This window comes from Apostichopus japonicus, chromosome 12 (genome assembly GCF_037975245.1).
Source record: "Apostichopus japonicus isolate 1M-3 chromosome 12, ASM3797524v1, whole genome shotgun sequence".
Lineage (NCBI taxonomy): Eukaryota > Metazoa > Echinodermata > Holothuroidea > Aspidochirotida > Stichopodidae > Apostichopus > Apostichopus japonicus.
In genome coordinates this window covers 23,651,719-23,667,252 of record NC_092572.1, presented here as the reverse complement: position 1 = coordinate 23,667,252, position 15,534 = coordinate 23,651,719, and the positions used below count along the sequence as shown (strand labels likewise).

The window sequence follows — 15,534 nt, the reverse complement described above, 5'->3', positions numbered from 1 at the left end:
AAGGGTGTCTTCCACTCCACGTCTAATTTTAATGTCGATAAGTGTTTCAGAGAGGACAAGAGAGGGGGCTGAAAAGAGGGAGTTTACCACATTTTGCACTTATAAAGAACACGTATTTCTATCGGGTACTTTGGGACCACGTATCTCCCGAACGGAAGCAGATATGGACCTGAGAGTTGCAGATTTCGGCTCCTGAGCATCGATTACCCCCTGTTACGTCATTTGGGCGAAATCGATTTGGGGTCGATTTGGGGTCAATTTTGGCAAAAACTGCAAGGGGTACGTACCCCTTATGGTTTTTTGAGGTGAAAAAAGTTTTTGTCGCAAAGGCAATAAATGTGTATCTTTTCTGGTAGTTCGCGACACGCTGATTACGAATCTGAAGTTTATTTTGGAATTGGGTGTTGTGTGGGGGCAAAAAACCTAGGGAGGGGGAAAGGGACCCAATACTACCGTTGAAAAACAACTATTTTTGAGGGGGCCTCCAAAAGGTATAGACTATGTTCCCTTCCCGATAATTAATGATACCGTATGAGTTGTCTACACGTACCTGGGAGTTGCGTCTCCCACATAGCAAAAAAATAGCTCTGTCACATACCCTCAGTGGAAAGGAAGGGGTACCAAAAAGACGTACTTTTTAAACTTTTAAAGACAAAAACACCTATTTTTGGCGCAAATAGAAATCATATAGACAAAAAGTCCTTCCCGGTCAGATAATTACACGAAATTGATGTATAACAAAGACAAGGGTGTCTTCCACTCCACGTCTAATTTTAATGTCGATAAGTGTTTCAGAGAGGACAAGAGAGGGGGCTGAAAAGAGGGAGTTTACCACATTTTGCACTTATAAAGAACACGTATTTCTATCGGGTACTTTGGGACCACGTATCTCCCGAACGGAAGCAGATATGGACCTGAGAGTTGCAGATTTCGGCTCCTGAGCATCGATTACCCACCGTTACGTCATTTGGGCGAAATCGATTTGGGGTCGATTTGGGGTCAATTTTGGCAAAAACTGCAAGGGGTACGTACCCCTTATGGTTTTTTGAGGTGAAAAAAGTTTTTGTCGCAAAGGCAATAAATGTGTATCTTTTCTGGTAGTTCGCGACACGCTGATTACGAATCTGAAGTTTATTTTGGAATTGGGTGTTGTGTGGGGGCAAAAAACCTAGGGAGGGGGAAAGGGACCCAATACTACCGTTGAAAAACAACTATTTTTGAGGGGGCCTTCAAAAGGTATAGACTATGCCCCCTTCCCGATAATTAATGATACCGTATGAGTTGTCTACACGTACCTGGGAGTTGCGTCTCCCACATAGCAAAAAAATAGCTCTGTCACATACCCTCAGTGGAAAGGAAGGGGTACCAAAAAGACGTACTTTTTAAACTTTTAAAGACAAAAACACCTATTTTTGGCGCAAATAGAAATCATATAGACAAAAAGTCCTTCCCGGTCAGATAATTACACGAAATTGATGTATAACAAAGACAAGGGTGTCTTCCACTCCACGTCTAATTTTAATGTCGATAAGTGTTTCAGAGAGGACAAGAGAGGGGGCTGAAAAGAGGGAGATTACCACATTTTGCACTTATAAAGAACACGTATTTCTATCGGGTACTTTGGGACCACGTATCTCCCGAACGGAAGCAGATATGGACCTGAGAGTTGCAGATTTCGGCTCCTGAGCATCGATTACCCCCTGTTACGTCATTTGGGCGAAATCGATTTGGGGTCGATTTGGGGTCAATTTTGGCAAAAACTGCAAGAGGTACCCCTTATGGTTTTTTGAGGTGAAAAAAGTTTTTGTCGCAAAGGCAATAAATGTGTATCTTTTCTGGTAGTTCGCGACACGCTGATTACGAATCTGAAGTTTATTTTGGAATTGGGTGTTGTGTGGGGGCAAAAAACCTAGGGAGGGGGAAAGGGACCCAATACTACCGTTGAAAAACAACTATTTTTGAGGGGGCCTCCAAAAGGTATAGACTATGTTCCCTTCCCGATAATTAATGATACCGTATGAGTTGTCTACACGTACCTGGGAGTTGCGTCTCCCACATAGCAAAAAAATAGCTCTGTCACATACCCTCAGTGGAAAGGAAGGGGTACCAAAAAGACGTACTTTTTAAACTTTTAAAGACAAAAACACCTATTTTTGGCGCAAATAGAAAACATATAGACAAAAAAGTCCTTCCCGGTCAGATAATTACACGAAATTGATGTATAACAAAGACAAGGGTGTCTTCCACTCCACGTCTAATTTTAATGTCGATAAGTGTTTCAGAGAGGACAAGAGAGGGGGCTGAAAAGAGGGAGATTACCACATTTTGCACTTATAAAGAACACGTATTTCTATCGGGTACTTTGGGACCACGTATCTCCCGAACGGAAGCAGATATGGACCTGAGAGTTGCAGATTTGGGCTCCTGAGCATCGATTACCCCCTGTTACGTCATTTGGGCGAAATCGATTTGGGGTCGATTTTGGCAAAAACTGCAAGGGGTACGTACCCCCTATGGTTTTTTTAGGTGAAAAAACTTTTTGTCGCAAAGGCAATAAATGTGTATTTTTTCTGGTAGTTCGCGACACGCCAGGCGCGTATCCAGGGGGGGCGTTGGGGGCGCGCGCCCCCCGGGTTAGAAAAAGAGAAGAGAAAAAAAGAAAAGAAAAATGAAAAAAGGGGAAAAAAGAGGAGGAGGAGAGGAAGGAAGGGAAAAGAAAAAGAAGGAGAGAAAAAGGAGAAAGTGAGGGAGTATGAAGATAAACGCCAAGACACCGGGTAGAGAAAGAGGAACAGTGACATCATTACAGCGCTGATCCCTATTATATACACATGGCCGGGTAGCCAGTGATGGATCGAGGATTTCGAAAGGGGCGTGCGCCTCACCCCACCCCTTACACAGACAACTCCATTTTTGACCTTTCCATATTTCCTCTCTCACTAATGTATCTATATAAATACTATATATGGTCTATCATAACGCGTGTGCGTGTATATGGACGCCTTAAACAATTGTGCTATGAAACCAACTGTGGCTGGTCTCGAACTCGACCGAGTCGTCGGAGAACATGACGCATTTCGGGAAGGGAGCGACCGCCCCCCCCCCCGAGCATATTTTTTTTATGATGTCGCTAGTAATTTCGAAATAGAAAATGCTTAGATGCAACTTACAAGGCCGCTGGGAAGTGTCATTTCTAGCGATCTGGGAGGCATTTTCGGCCAAAATTTCCTTGTACGCTTCGCGCCAACTCGTGGTGGCGCTACGCTTAGATGGTGTACCTACAGGCTTCGCTCCTCACTTGGCAAATTATTCGCTACGCGCCTGTTCGAATTTGTAAAGCAAACAACAGATATCACATCATATCAGTGAGCATGAAAATGGCGGTTCCAGGATGAACAGCCTCAAAACTGTCATAGGAACCCAATTTGATTTGGGGGGGGGGGGCTGTAACGACTTGCCCGAAATGCGTTCAAAATGTTAATGCCAATATCATAAGCAACCATCGGTTATTACATTGCATGCCATCGTGTACCGTACGGTCCGTGGAAATTGCGCAGTATACCGCGGAATGCTAATGTAAACAACGGAATGTCTTATGTAGATGGAGAAAGAGCATTATTAGGTCCAATTATGTCAAATTCTCCTTTACATTAGTAATGGCGAATTAGTCGGCCAAGCTTAGAACTTTATTTTAATTATCAAGGAGATATTTTTTAAACTATTCATTTCCTTTAGCTTCATCATTGCAATTTATTTTTCTTTCAGTAGGAGCCCCCCGCCCCCTACGCCTATGTGTGTAGTGTTCGGTTTCGGAAATATCTGGAATTTTTCATTTCCTTCAACCAAGTTTTATAATAGCCGTTATAAGAGGGTTAAATATTTGTACACCAATAAATTAACTGTGTCTGAAATTTCGAAAATTTCCTTACCAACATTCTTCATCATACTTCTCTCTACTCGTGTAATTTTGACCGGTTGAAGGAGGTTTTTCTATATTGGTTGTCCATAGATGACATTTTTTGTAACATTATGGGTATGTTTTGAGGTGAGTTTATTCACGACAAATGTGAATTTTCAAATTCTGAACAAATAATGGGCTTAAAACCTTCAAAAGTGGGGCTGTCGGGTATTGTGGGCCGCGATGTAGAATCACCTACAAAAGCAATGATCCACAGGAGATGCGCCGAGGTCGAACATGCATGTGTGACTGGTGAAAATCTTCAAAAACGTTATGGATGGAAAAAAAAACTATTGGGAAATACTTGGTTCTCAGGCAAAAGTGTACATCTGGTTGGTCATTTTTAAGCCCGAGAAGTGCCATTTCCGGTGATCTGGGGGGTATAAATACCAGAAATTTTCTTCTACGCTGCGCGCCAACCGATGGTGGCGCTCCGCTTAGATAGTAATTCGCGCCCCCCGGGTTAAAAAAACCTGGATACGCCCCTGCACGCTGATTACAAATCTGAAGTTTATTTTGGAATTGGGTGTTGTGTGGGGGCAAAAAACCTAGGGAGGGGGAAAGGGACCCAAGGGGGTGTCCCCAAAAACAAACAAGGAAAGGGGCTATGCAGAAGGGGAAACCATACCTACAGTTTCAAGACATAGTTGGCGCTTCACATACGAAATCGATTTTGGGTCAATTTTGGCAAAAACTACGTTTTTTTTACGTGAAAAAACTTTTTGTCGCAAATAAATGTGTATCTTTTCTAGTAGTTCGCCACACTCTGATTATGAATCTGAAGTTTATTTTGGAATTGGGTGTTGTGTGGGGAAAAAAACCTAGGACAGGGAGCCAAGGGGGTGTCCCCAAAAACAAACATAGCATCTTCATATGATCGTCTACTAATGCAAGGATGGTCCAGTGTTAATATATTAACTCTATGGCCATATGATCAGTTGCACCATCGGGTCGATGGACCATATGGACCATAGCCTATGCAATGGTCCATGTGGCTGAATGCTCGTGGACACATGGGCGCAAACGTTGTCTTTTGATCGTGAAGAGACGATGGACTCAGAAAGGACTCTGTGATTGTCGGAAGTTTTTCGTTCATCCATCCTGTCATTCATCTATTACCAACAAACAGCCTCAGGTAAATTACTGTTCAAATGTTATCATCATATAACAAACGAGCAATACAGGTTTGAAAAGGTTTCATTAAAAAGCAGGATTAACAGTTGCATTACCAATATACTCAACATTATTTATAACACGATCTGATTTTCCATTTTACTCCCAAGTCTCCCTCCCCCCCCCCCACCCACTTTGTGCAAAATACAACATTTCAAAATACATTACAAATGTTGTGGTCCTTAACCAGGCAGGCCTCATGCTTGTTCCAAAACTCAAACTCTTATTTGTGCATTCAATTGCCCATGCATAATATCATAAGTATATTCATAGGCCTCTTCCATTCACCCCCCCACCCCCCAAAAAATTGCTAAAAACGGAACTTACAACACATTATGAAACTCACTTAGCGAGAGTTGTTTGAACAAATGATTGAATATCACTAGCACACAATACCATATAAAAATATACAAGATTTTTTCCCTATTTTTCTTAGTTAAAAATCATGATTTCAAAAGGATATGCAAAGAACCAAGGCAGTCACTTTACTACACACAATGAAAAGCTGTCCTGCTAATGATTTGGATTAGCCTAATGCATGGTGTTCAAATACAAGACTTCTTGGTTAAAATCATGATTATAACAGGGATCTTATTCTTCAATAAAAAGAAGTTTTGCCGTTCTTTGAATACAGGAAGTGAACAAACTGCTTGTCGACACATCATCATTTTGTACAAACAATGAAAAAAAACCTGGCATAGAAAACAATTTAACTTTATCTTTGCCAGCCTGATCCCAAGATGTTGTTGGTTCTTTGTTAGACTGGCCTGTAAGTCCGTCCACTGCTTAGTCTGGTGCTACCCTGCTTGTTAGTGTTGTGCCTTCCAATACGTCCTTGAGTCGTCGAATTATTCTTGCCCTGCCTCATCAATCCGGATGCAAGACAGGCTTGAAGTGGGGCTTTACTTCCACCGGGGAGCGATATCACCACGGTACCCACGGCTGCCATACCATCATCGGTGGGTTCAAGAGCGATGGGACCAGGTGAGAAAGGCAACTGAAGAAACAATGGGAAAAAAAGGAGTTAAAGATTATGAGAGAACGGAACAGGAAGATCACCTCGGTCCTTAACAGAAGCAAACAAGTGTACAAGCTTAGCCCGAGTGTACATCAGACAAACTTAGCAGCCCTAGGTCACTCACACTGACGTTTAAAATGATCAAAGACTAGATGCAGGACGAATGCATGAGGAAGTAAAGTTATGAACGTACCTTTTCATGAAAGGTTTGGGTAGGAGGCGGAGGCGGGGGTGTAATAGGTCCGTGACGGGATCGTCCAGAAGGTGTCGATCTACGGCTCCTGGGACTCTTTCTCTTGGTCCTTCTGGAGGGGTGGACCGGTTGAACCGGAAGTGGATCAGCCACCTCCTCCATAAATACAACCACGTGTCCAAACGGTCTGCTCCGTCGATGCTCCATTTCCAAGGATCTAGCTCGGGCGGCCTGACGGGCCTCCCAACTGACCTTGAGCTTCCAAACGGCGATCAAGATGGCCAAAAGCTTAAAGAAGCTGGAGAGAAACGCTGAGAAGAATATGAAGAGGTCGATCTCGGGGATATCCTGGCGATAAATCAGGGCTCCCGGCGTATCGGTTCGCTCTGGTGTCGTTCCGTCCGTGGCCAACAGTAGAAAGTAGAACCACTTGATCTTAAGATCATGAATCCTGTGTGGAATGGTCACGATCAGTCGATTCTCTGCATTCCTAATCACAGTCACAAACTGGACGTCGTCAATGGTCACGAACGAGTTCAGCCCTGCGGCCGTGTGAGAGGTCACCTTGTTGATGTAAGGAACAGGACCTGACTCCAAGGTTGCCATGGCTTCCCTTCTCATCCGACTCGATTCTTCCAGAGGTATCAGGTCTGTCCGGTCTACGTTCTTGTTGCCGTCTATCATTACCCTGTGTCTGCCTGCACCGTCAGAGACGATCACAAACATGTCCGGCTCGTGGCTGATGTAGACGTCTAGGCTGCCTACCGTCACATCTATAGTGACTCGTATATCCAAGTCCATGAAGCTTGGCTTAATCACAAACAGCGTGGACTTCCCTGGCGGTAATTCACTGCCTCCTGTACACTCTGAAAGAATAATAACAACCACCACTCACTGACTACTAACTATAATAGATGCCATCTGTAAAACCCACTCCAATATTAACATTATACTTGGCAACGATACATCATCAATTAATTATCATCAATAATCATCATCATCATCATCATCATCAATCATCATCTCCAAAGCACACATCTAGTAAAGGGTGTAAAGACTAGCGCAAAAAGAAACATCTAATGCAGGTAATCTGACCTAGTTTCGAATGAGGTGTAACAGAAGTGTGAAACACCACCATCGATCCAAGAAAATACACACACACAGCTTGCTACCATGGGTAATTAGACACTAGTCTACAGTCAATACAGCTACGGTCAATACCCACAACACAGTGTGCAAACGATACAACGATGGACATCTCAGGTCCAGCTAAAGATAACAAGGTATCATGTTTCATTACTGTACTGTCTGCATTTTGAAGCGACATGAACAAAACATCACTTTGCAAGCAACGGAAAGTTAACTTTTGCAGATGGCCACATGCAGTTTGGGGTGAGTCTTCAATGCTTTTAATCAGATATTCAAATATAAACTACAACGGGGGGGTCTTACCTGATTGTTCATTGTTGATACCGAAGCAGCGTGGGGCAACCTCAACGAGACGGTAACACTGGTGACCTTTGGTGGGATTACCCTTGAAAACCTCCTGATCTGTGCAAACTGAACACTGAAAGCAAAAAACAACATGTAATGAACACTCCATTAAGTAGACCTGCTAATCAGACTATAGTGACATCATAACTGAAACACCATGTTAAAACACCTGTGATAGGTGACACTGGATGGTGTAACAACAATTTTAGCCTTTTCTAAAAAGTGACTTCATAACTGAATGTTTTAAAGAAACACCATGCTAAAACACCTATGATAGGTTACACTGGATGGTGTAACAACAATTTAAGCTTTTGCTTAAAGTGACTTCATAACTGAATGTTTTAAAGAAACACCATGTTAAAAAAAACACCCATGATAGGTGACACTGGATGGTGCAAATATGGTGTAACAATGATAGGCTAAAACTTCCCTAAATTGTGCTACATATCAATTACCTGGTGCCTATAACAAGGTTCCGCATAGCTGTCTGATGGGCAGGGTGGTGATCGTGTATGGTTGTTACAAGTACAGCCCATCCCAGTTGCTGCATCACAACTGTCGGAATGTCCGTTACACTCACATCTGAGAATGAGAACGATACTGGATGTAGGTTAACATGACTACGATAAGATCTGCCAAGTTTACTTTTCACCTTCCCTGTTTTGCACCTCCCTTCTGCACCCCACTCTTATACACCCAAAAACTACAAATCACTTCCCCTACCTGCATCCCATCCACATTCACTGCAACAAGTCCCTATAAGACCCCTTTGCAATACACCCAACCTCAACACCACTTCTACACCTTCCATCAATCCCCCCCCCCATATTATCTTACATAACAGGACCCTTTTCCAATACCCACAACCTCAACACCACTTGTACACATTCCACCTATCCCACCCCCCCCCCATTTATATCTTACATTACCTATTTCTTCCACCAATCCCCCCCCCCATTATATTTTACGTTACCCCTTTCCGATACACCCAATCTCAACACCACTTCTTCACCTTCCACCAATCCCCCCCCCCCCCATTATATCTTATGTTACCTGTTACTTCTACATCTGAAATTACAGAACCTCTTTCTGATACACCCAACCTCAACACCAATCAACCCCCCCCCCCATATTATCTTACATTACAGAAGCCCTTTCCAAAACACCCAACCTCGACACCACTCTTACACCTTAGAATCCTCTAACACTACCAGGAAGTGAAAGCTAGGTAAGTAAAACGGTTTGATAGATTTCTTACGGTTCACAGGATGTCTCATCTTTCCAAAAGAATCCTTCTTGACAACTTTCACATCTATCTCCCTGACTATTATTTGTGCAATTTAGACATTTGACATCCACTGCTGATAATGGACCATGCTGGCTCTGTGGAAAACAGTAGGGCATTAAAATCAATGGAAATGTATTTTACACACAGCTAGGCATCCCTGTTGATGTGGTAAATAACAGCATAAATAACATAATGTGAGTAACATAAAATAACATTAAATTACATAAAATAACATAATACTTCAAGGAATGTCATACTGACAGCTCCCATCCCAGCACTCAGAAACACCTGACTTTGTCAGCATAAAGTAACCACTGCCACCAAAAGGACTTTCATAAATATGAAAAACTTTCAAATATTTCTTCACACTGCTATATTCCCTTTCAAAGGTCAACAGAGGTCAAAGTCTGTAAACACGATATGTGGTATGTAGATACATACCCATTGGTTTAGTAGAACTAAACCCTGATAACTGATAAAGTTGACAGGTAAATGTACATTCCTGCAAGAACCCTTTTCCAACACTTTAAGGCAGATATGGCCAATACTTTGAAGAAAGCTTCATTTTTAAGCTTCTCTGAGGCATTTTTAATGTTACTTGAATCTGACACTCCTCAATGAAAATCTTGGAAAGTTCAGAAACTCTATGAAAAGCGCTCTTGATGAAACATTGATGAAGCAATTCTAACTTCTGGGGTAATGTTTATACTATTTATACATACCTGCCAATTCTCATCATTACTATAAGAAATACAGAAGTCACTGTTAGAGTTACAGATGTCCCTGCACGGTGTACAATCTTCACCGTTTGATGCGTTGCCTACGTGGAACGTCTTGCAATACTCACAGTTGGCTCCCTGCAAAAAAAATAACAAATTTAATCTCATGAAAATTTCAACCAAAGTAATGAGGAGATTATTGTTTAAGGATATTAGTCAAAGAGCCCTGATCATCCATATATCCAATAGGTTGCTGAGAGTATCAGAAGGAAAACCTAAGCTGTGTGGAATATCAGTCAAGGAAGAACAGTTTGGTCAAGTGCAGGTACTTTGCCCAGAAGAATCGGTCAGAGATTTCATCAGAGTGACTCTCAGTGATCTAAGGGACACCAGCTCGTCAAGTTTGAGGGGAGTAGAAAGGGACCCTACGACGGTAGAAAGGGACGATATGACGGGTAGAAAGGGCCGATACGACAGAGTCCTCTAGATGTTTGGGGCGTGGCCAAAGTCCTCCTAGGAATGCATTGTACTCACCATGGTCAAGTCCCACATAGGAATGTATTGTACTCACCATGGTCAAGTCCCCCATAGGAATGTATTGTACTCACCTTGGGCAAGTCCCCCATAGGAATGCATTGTACTCACCTTGGTCAAGTCCCCCATAGGAATGCATTGTACTCACCATGGTATTGTGCAGACATTCCGTACAGACATCTAGTGAGTCAGGCCCAGGACAGGCGCTGTGGTTGTTGCAATTACATTTATCCGAGCAGGTGTCCCCAACATAGCCAAAGTCACACTGGCATGTGTCCGGCGCCACACAGATCCCATATTCACAGGTACTGGAGCAGACCGGCGAACAAACTCCATCACTGCAGAGAAAATGAAAGAACATCATCTACATTTACAAACATGGTCAATTTAGCCAGGTGAAGGAAGAATCACTGCAAAGGTTATTAGAGGCATTGAAGACTCGCCCCAAACCGCGTGTGGCCATCTGAAAAAGTTACCTTTCTGTTGCTTGCAAGTGGAGTTTTTCTCTTGCAAAATGCAGATAGTAATGAAACGTGATAGCTTGTTAACTTTAGCTGGACCTGAGATGTCCATCGCTGTACCGTTTTGTTCACTGTGCTGTGGGTATTGACCGCAGCTGTATGTACTGACTATACACTAGTGTCTAATTACCGACGGTAGCAAGCTGTGTGTGTGTATTTTCTGGGATCGATGGTAATGTTTAACACTTCTGTTACACCTCATTCGAAACTAGGTCAGATTACCGGCATTAGACGTTTCTTTTTGCGCGAATATTCACACCCTTTAAACACCATTACATGATAGTGGTGGAAGGAGAGGGATGAAGTGAAGAGTTCAGTAGATAGCACTGACCAAGCATTGTACTACACAAAACTGGAAGCACTGGTTAAAGATCTTTTAATTAGTCATGTGACTCACCTGTTTCTATTGTAGCCATCCATACAGATACATATGTAGGACTCGGGGGTGTCCTGACATTGTTCATTCTCACTGCAAGTGTAGTCTCCGTTATGGCATTCGTTCTCTGGAGGACAGGTTAAGTAATGCCAGACAGCTTCTGCTGTCATCGCAAGGTCCGTTAATTCAGCTGACGGAGAGAGAATAAAATGACATACAAATAGCAGCAGCAGAGCAACAATCTATGTATAACATCACATCTGATATACCTATGCTACCACTAATACTTTTAACTCATACATATACCTGTTCCACCACTATATCTGTGCTCATACTAACACCATCTGATACATATACCTGTTCCACTACTAAGATCTTACCTGGTATATCTGTGCCACCACTAACACTATCTGATACATATACCTGTTCCACTACTAAGATCTTACCTGGTATATCTGTGCTACCACTAACACTATCTGATACATATATCTGTTCCACCACTAAGATCTTACCTGGTATATCTGTGCCACCACTAACACTATCTGATACATATAACTGTTCCACCACTAAGATCTTACCTGGTATATCTGTGCTACCACTAACACTATCTGATACATATATCTGTTCCACCACTAAGATCTTACCTGGTATATCTGTGCCACCACTAACACTATCTGATACATATACCTGTTCCACTACTAAGATCTTACCTGGTATATCTGTGCTACCACTAACACTATCTGATACATATATCTGTTCCACCACTAAGATCTTACCTGGTATATCTGTGCCACCACTAACACTATCTGATACATATACCTGTTCCACTACTAAGATCTTACCTGGTATATCTGTGCTACCACTAACACTATCTGATACATATATCTGTTCCACTACTAAGATCTTACCTGGTATATCTGTGCCACCACTAACACTATCTGATACATATACCTGTTCCACTACTAAGATCTTACCTGGTATATCTGTGCTACCGCTAACATCATTGTTCCTGCACACAGCGTTGACTGGACTGGAGATATTTCCTGGCAAACAAACACCCTTTGTGGCATTAAATCCAACCGAGCACCAGCCACAGTTGACCTGTCTGAGGCAGCTGTCACAGTGTGTAATGGCGCTGCATGGTACAGGGCAAAGGTCACTATCTCCGTACAAGATCAATCCACAGAGACCGGTGGTGCAATGGAGGTACAGATAGTTGGGAGACATGCACTGAATCAAAGAAAGTAGTTGATAAGGAATTAGCATAGAATTATTGGAATTAGCATAAAATTAGCATAGCATACAATAAATTAGCATAGAATAATTATAAGCATGTGACTAACACAACACAAACTTTTTCATGCTTGCAGAATCCACACAGAATTTGGACTCAACAAGATCCATTGCCGTAAATCAAAACTCTCCTTTCAAAAGTAATTGTTTGGTTACGGGAGTGAAAGTGAGGTAGTGGCCTCTGTCTGATACGTACCTGTTGTAATGGACTGCTCCACACACATGAGGATCGACCACCATCCGCACCATCAGAGTCCAGGCATTCTGTACAGGTCAGGTGTGTATGACAGGGTTGAGGGCATGGATTAGGAGGTGATGTCTCAATCTCTATGTGTTCAGGTGAAACATCCCTCAGTGAATACATGTAACAGTTCCATGAAAATGAAGGTTTCTTAGCCAGCCTGTACCTGGTTTCAGCTGTAAGCGAGGAGGAGAAGGGAACCAAAGAATAATAACTGAAGGAACCTCCAAAGATGAGAGAAAGTACTCACATAGATCCTAAGACACAAAGAAAGTACTCACATAGATCCAAAGACACAGAGGAAGTACTCACATAGATCCTAAGACACAGAGGAAGTACTCACATAGATCCAAAGACAGAGAGGAAGTACTCACATAGATTCTAAGACACAGAGGAAGTACTCACACAGATCCTAAGACACAGAGGAAGTACTCACACAGATCCTAAAACACAGAGGAAGTACTCACACAGATCCTAAAACACAGAGGAAGTACTCACACAGATCCTAAAACACAGAGGAAGTACTCACATAGATCCTAAGACACAGAGAAAGTACTCACATAGATTCTAAGACACAGAGAAAGTACTCACATAGATCCTAAGACACAGAGGAAGTACTCACATAGATCCAAAGACAGAGAGGAAGTACTCACATAGATTCTAAGACACAGAGGAAGTACTCACACAGATCCTAAGACACAGAGGAAGTACTCACACAGATCCTAAAACACAGAGGAAGTACTCACATAGATCCTAAGACACAGAGGAAGTACTCACATAGATCCTAAGACACAGAGGAAGTACTCACATAGATCCTTAGACACAGGAAGTACTCACATAGATCCTAAGAACTTCTTCCTTTGTACATAGATCCTAAGACACAGAGGAAGTACTCACACAGATCCTAAGACACAGAGGAAGTACTCACATAGATCCTAAGAACTTCTTCCTTTGTTCATAGATCCTAACACACAGAGGAAGTACTCACACAGATCCTAACACACAGAGGAAGTACTCATATAGATCCTAAGACACAGAGGAAGTACTCACACAGATCTTAAGACACAGAGAAAGTACTCACACAGATCCTAAAACACAGAGAAAGTACTCACCTAGATCCTAAAACACAGAGAACGTACTCACAAAGACCTACATAGACTTTAAGAAACGGTCGTTGTTGTTGTTGTTTGTTTTTAGTAAGAGGTTTTTAAAGAGTGTCATCGGATAACATTACCTATTGGCTTGAACTGGCGTGTCCACATGCACCCTCTCCTCTCTCTGCATTCTTTACAACCGGCCAGTGAACAGAGGACCTCAGAACACTTGTTGATATTATCAATCTCCTCATGCTGGTGGTTTTCACAATACTCATCACAATTAGCTGTATCGGGGATGCATGCTCCTTGGGGGCATCCGTAGCACCACTTACAGTCCTGCAAAATATACAATTAAAGACGAGTCAATCTCATTTGAATATGAATGATCATGTCATTCTTAAAGTAGCACCATAATTGCTTTATTATATTCCATACCACTTAAATGTGTTTGGAGGTGTCACTATAAGCTCTCAAAACCCACTGGCAACCCAACAATTGCAATAACAACCATATACAGTAAAACCCTGATTAACCGCAACTGGTCAGGGAACAGAAGGTAGTTCGGATTTTCATCAATTAACTCACTTTTGACTGTAAGACACCCCATGTAATGAGAAATTATGCCTTCTATATGATTTTATATCATATTTTACATGGTTTTATGAATTGATTATTTCAAGTTTGTATTCGGAAGTAAAAAAAAAATGCATTTGTGTGTCATGTCGATAGGTTAGGGGAATTTACAGCGTACTCACACCACTCTACCCACATGGTCAGAAGTCTACAAAGATCTATTCAGTTTTACACACTTAGGCATGCTAGGCACACAAGTGGTAGCCTAATGAACGTTTATTGTTGTGAATGTGTGATCGGAAAATAAACAAACTTTTCTGTAAAGCGGTAAACAATCTTGATACAGACGTTTATGTCGAAGGTGATAATCTATTCGATATAAAAGGCAATGGGAAGAATGAATGAAAATAAACATCCTTTGTCAAAAGAACTTGGAGGCTGATCATAACGCAAATTGACCAGTTTACATTTTAGATAATATGAGGACTGTACAATACTTGGAATCAATGACACTAGGCTACAGGACTTGTTTTTGATGAACACATGTCCTGTTTAGAAAATCAGAGGTCCGGATATAAAGGGTTCAGATAATCGGGCATCTACTATACTGCCAAATTTGAAATGGAAATTATCACAAGTCGTTTCATATGACTTTGCCTCCCCCCCCATTCTTTGCGACCTTTAGGTCCTAATAATATCCTTTCTATAAAGACAATGTGATTTCAGCTAATGGCAGTCAATTTACAACTATGAAGTAAGGGACACCTGACTTACGTTTTTAACAGTTACATGTGCTAGATATACAGTAAGACAATCGCCACACGTGGAACGGTCTGTACAACTATGAAGTTAAGGAACATCTGACTTACGTTTTTAACAGTTACATGTGCTGGATATACGGTAAGACACTCGCCACACGTGGGACGGTCTCTACAGCTATGAAAGAGAACGCTGGAGGTGTTGCACTGGATTAAGCTTTGATTATCAAGGAGAGCTGAGTTGGATTCCGCTGATACTGGAAAATTCAAGCAACTAAAAAATGGAAAGGAAAATTTT

At 42.0% G+C, this 15,534-nt stretch overlaps 1 protein-coding gene across 2 annotated transcripts in view; it reads right to left on the bottom strand.

Annotated features, from left to right (window-relative positions):
- Nucleotides 1-5,042: 5,042 nt before the first annotated feature.
- Nucleotides 5,043-15,534, bottom strand: part of LOC139976944 (multiple epidermal growth factor-like domains protein 8) — a 64,381-nt gene continuing 53,889 nt past the window's right edge. For both annotated transcript variants that reach the window (XM_071985836.1, XM_071985834.1), the window contains exons 31-42: nt 15,348-15,510; nt 14,043-14,241; nt 12,764-12,984; nt 12,249-12,504; nt 11,296-11,464; nt 10,526-10,715; nt 9,847-9,981; nt 9,095-9,219; nt 8,292-8,418; nt 7,795-7,909; nt 6,343-7,208; nt 5,043-6,128 (exon numbers count right to left, since the gene is read on the bottom strand). In XM_071985836.1, the coding sequence (XP_071841937.1) occupies nt 5,889-6,128; nt 6,343-7,208; nt 7,795-7,909; nt 8,292-8,418; nt 9,095-9,219; nt 9,847-9,981; nt 10,526-10,715; nt 11,296-11,464; nt 12,249-12,504; nt 12,764-12,984; nt 14,043-14,241; nt 15,348-15,510 (2,806 nt within the window). In that variant the 3' untranslated portion in view covers nt 5,043-5,888. The remainder of the gene's footprint in view (nt 6,129-6,342; nt 7,209-7,794; nt 7,910-8,291; nt 8,419-9,094; nt 9,220-9,846; nt 9,982-10,525; nt 10,716-11,295; nt 11,465-12,248; nt 12,505-12,763; nt 12,985-14,042; nt 14,242-15,347; nt 15,511-15,534) is intronic.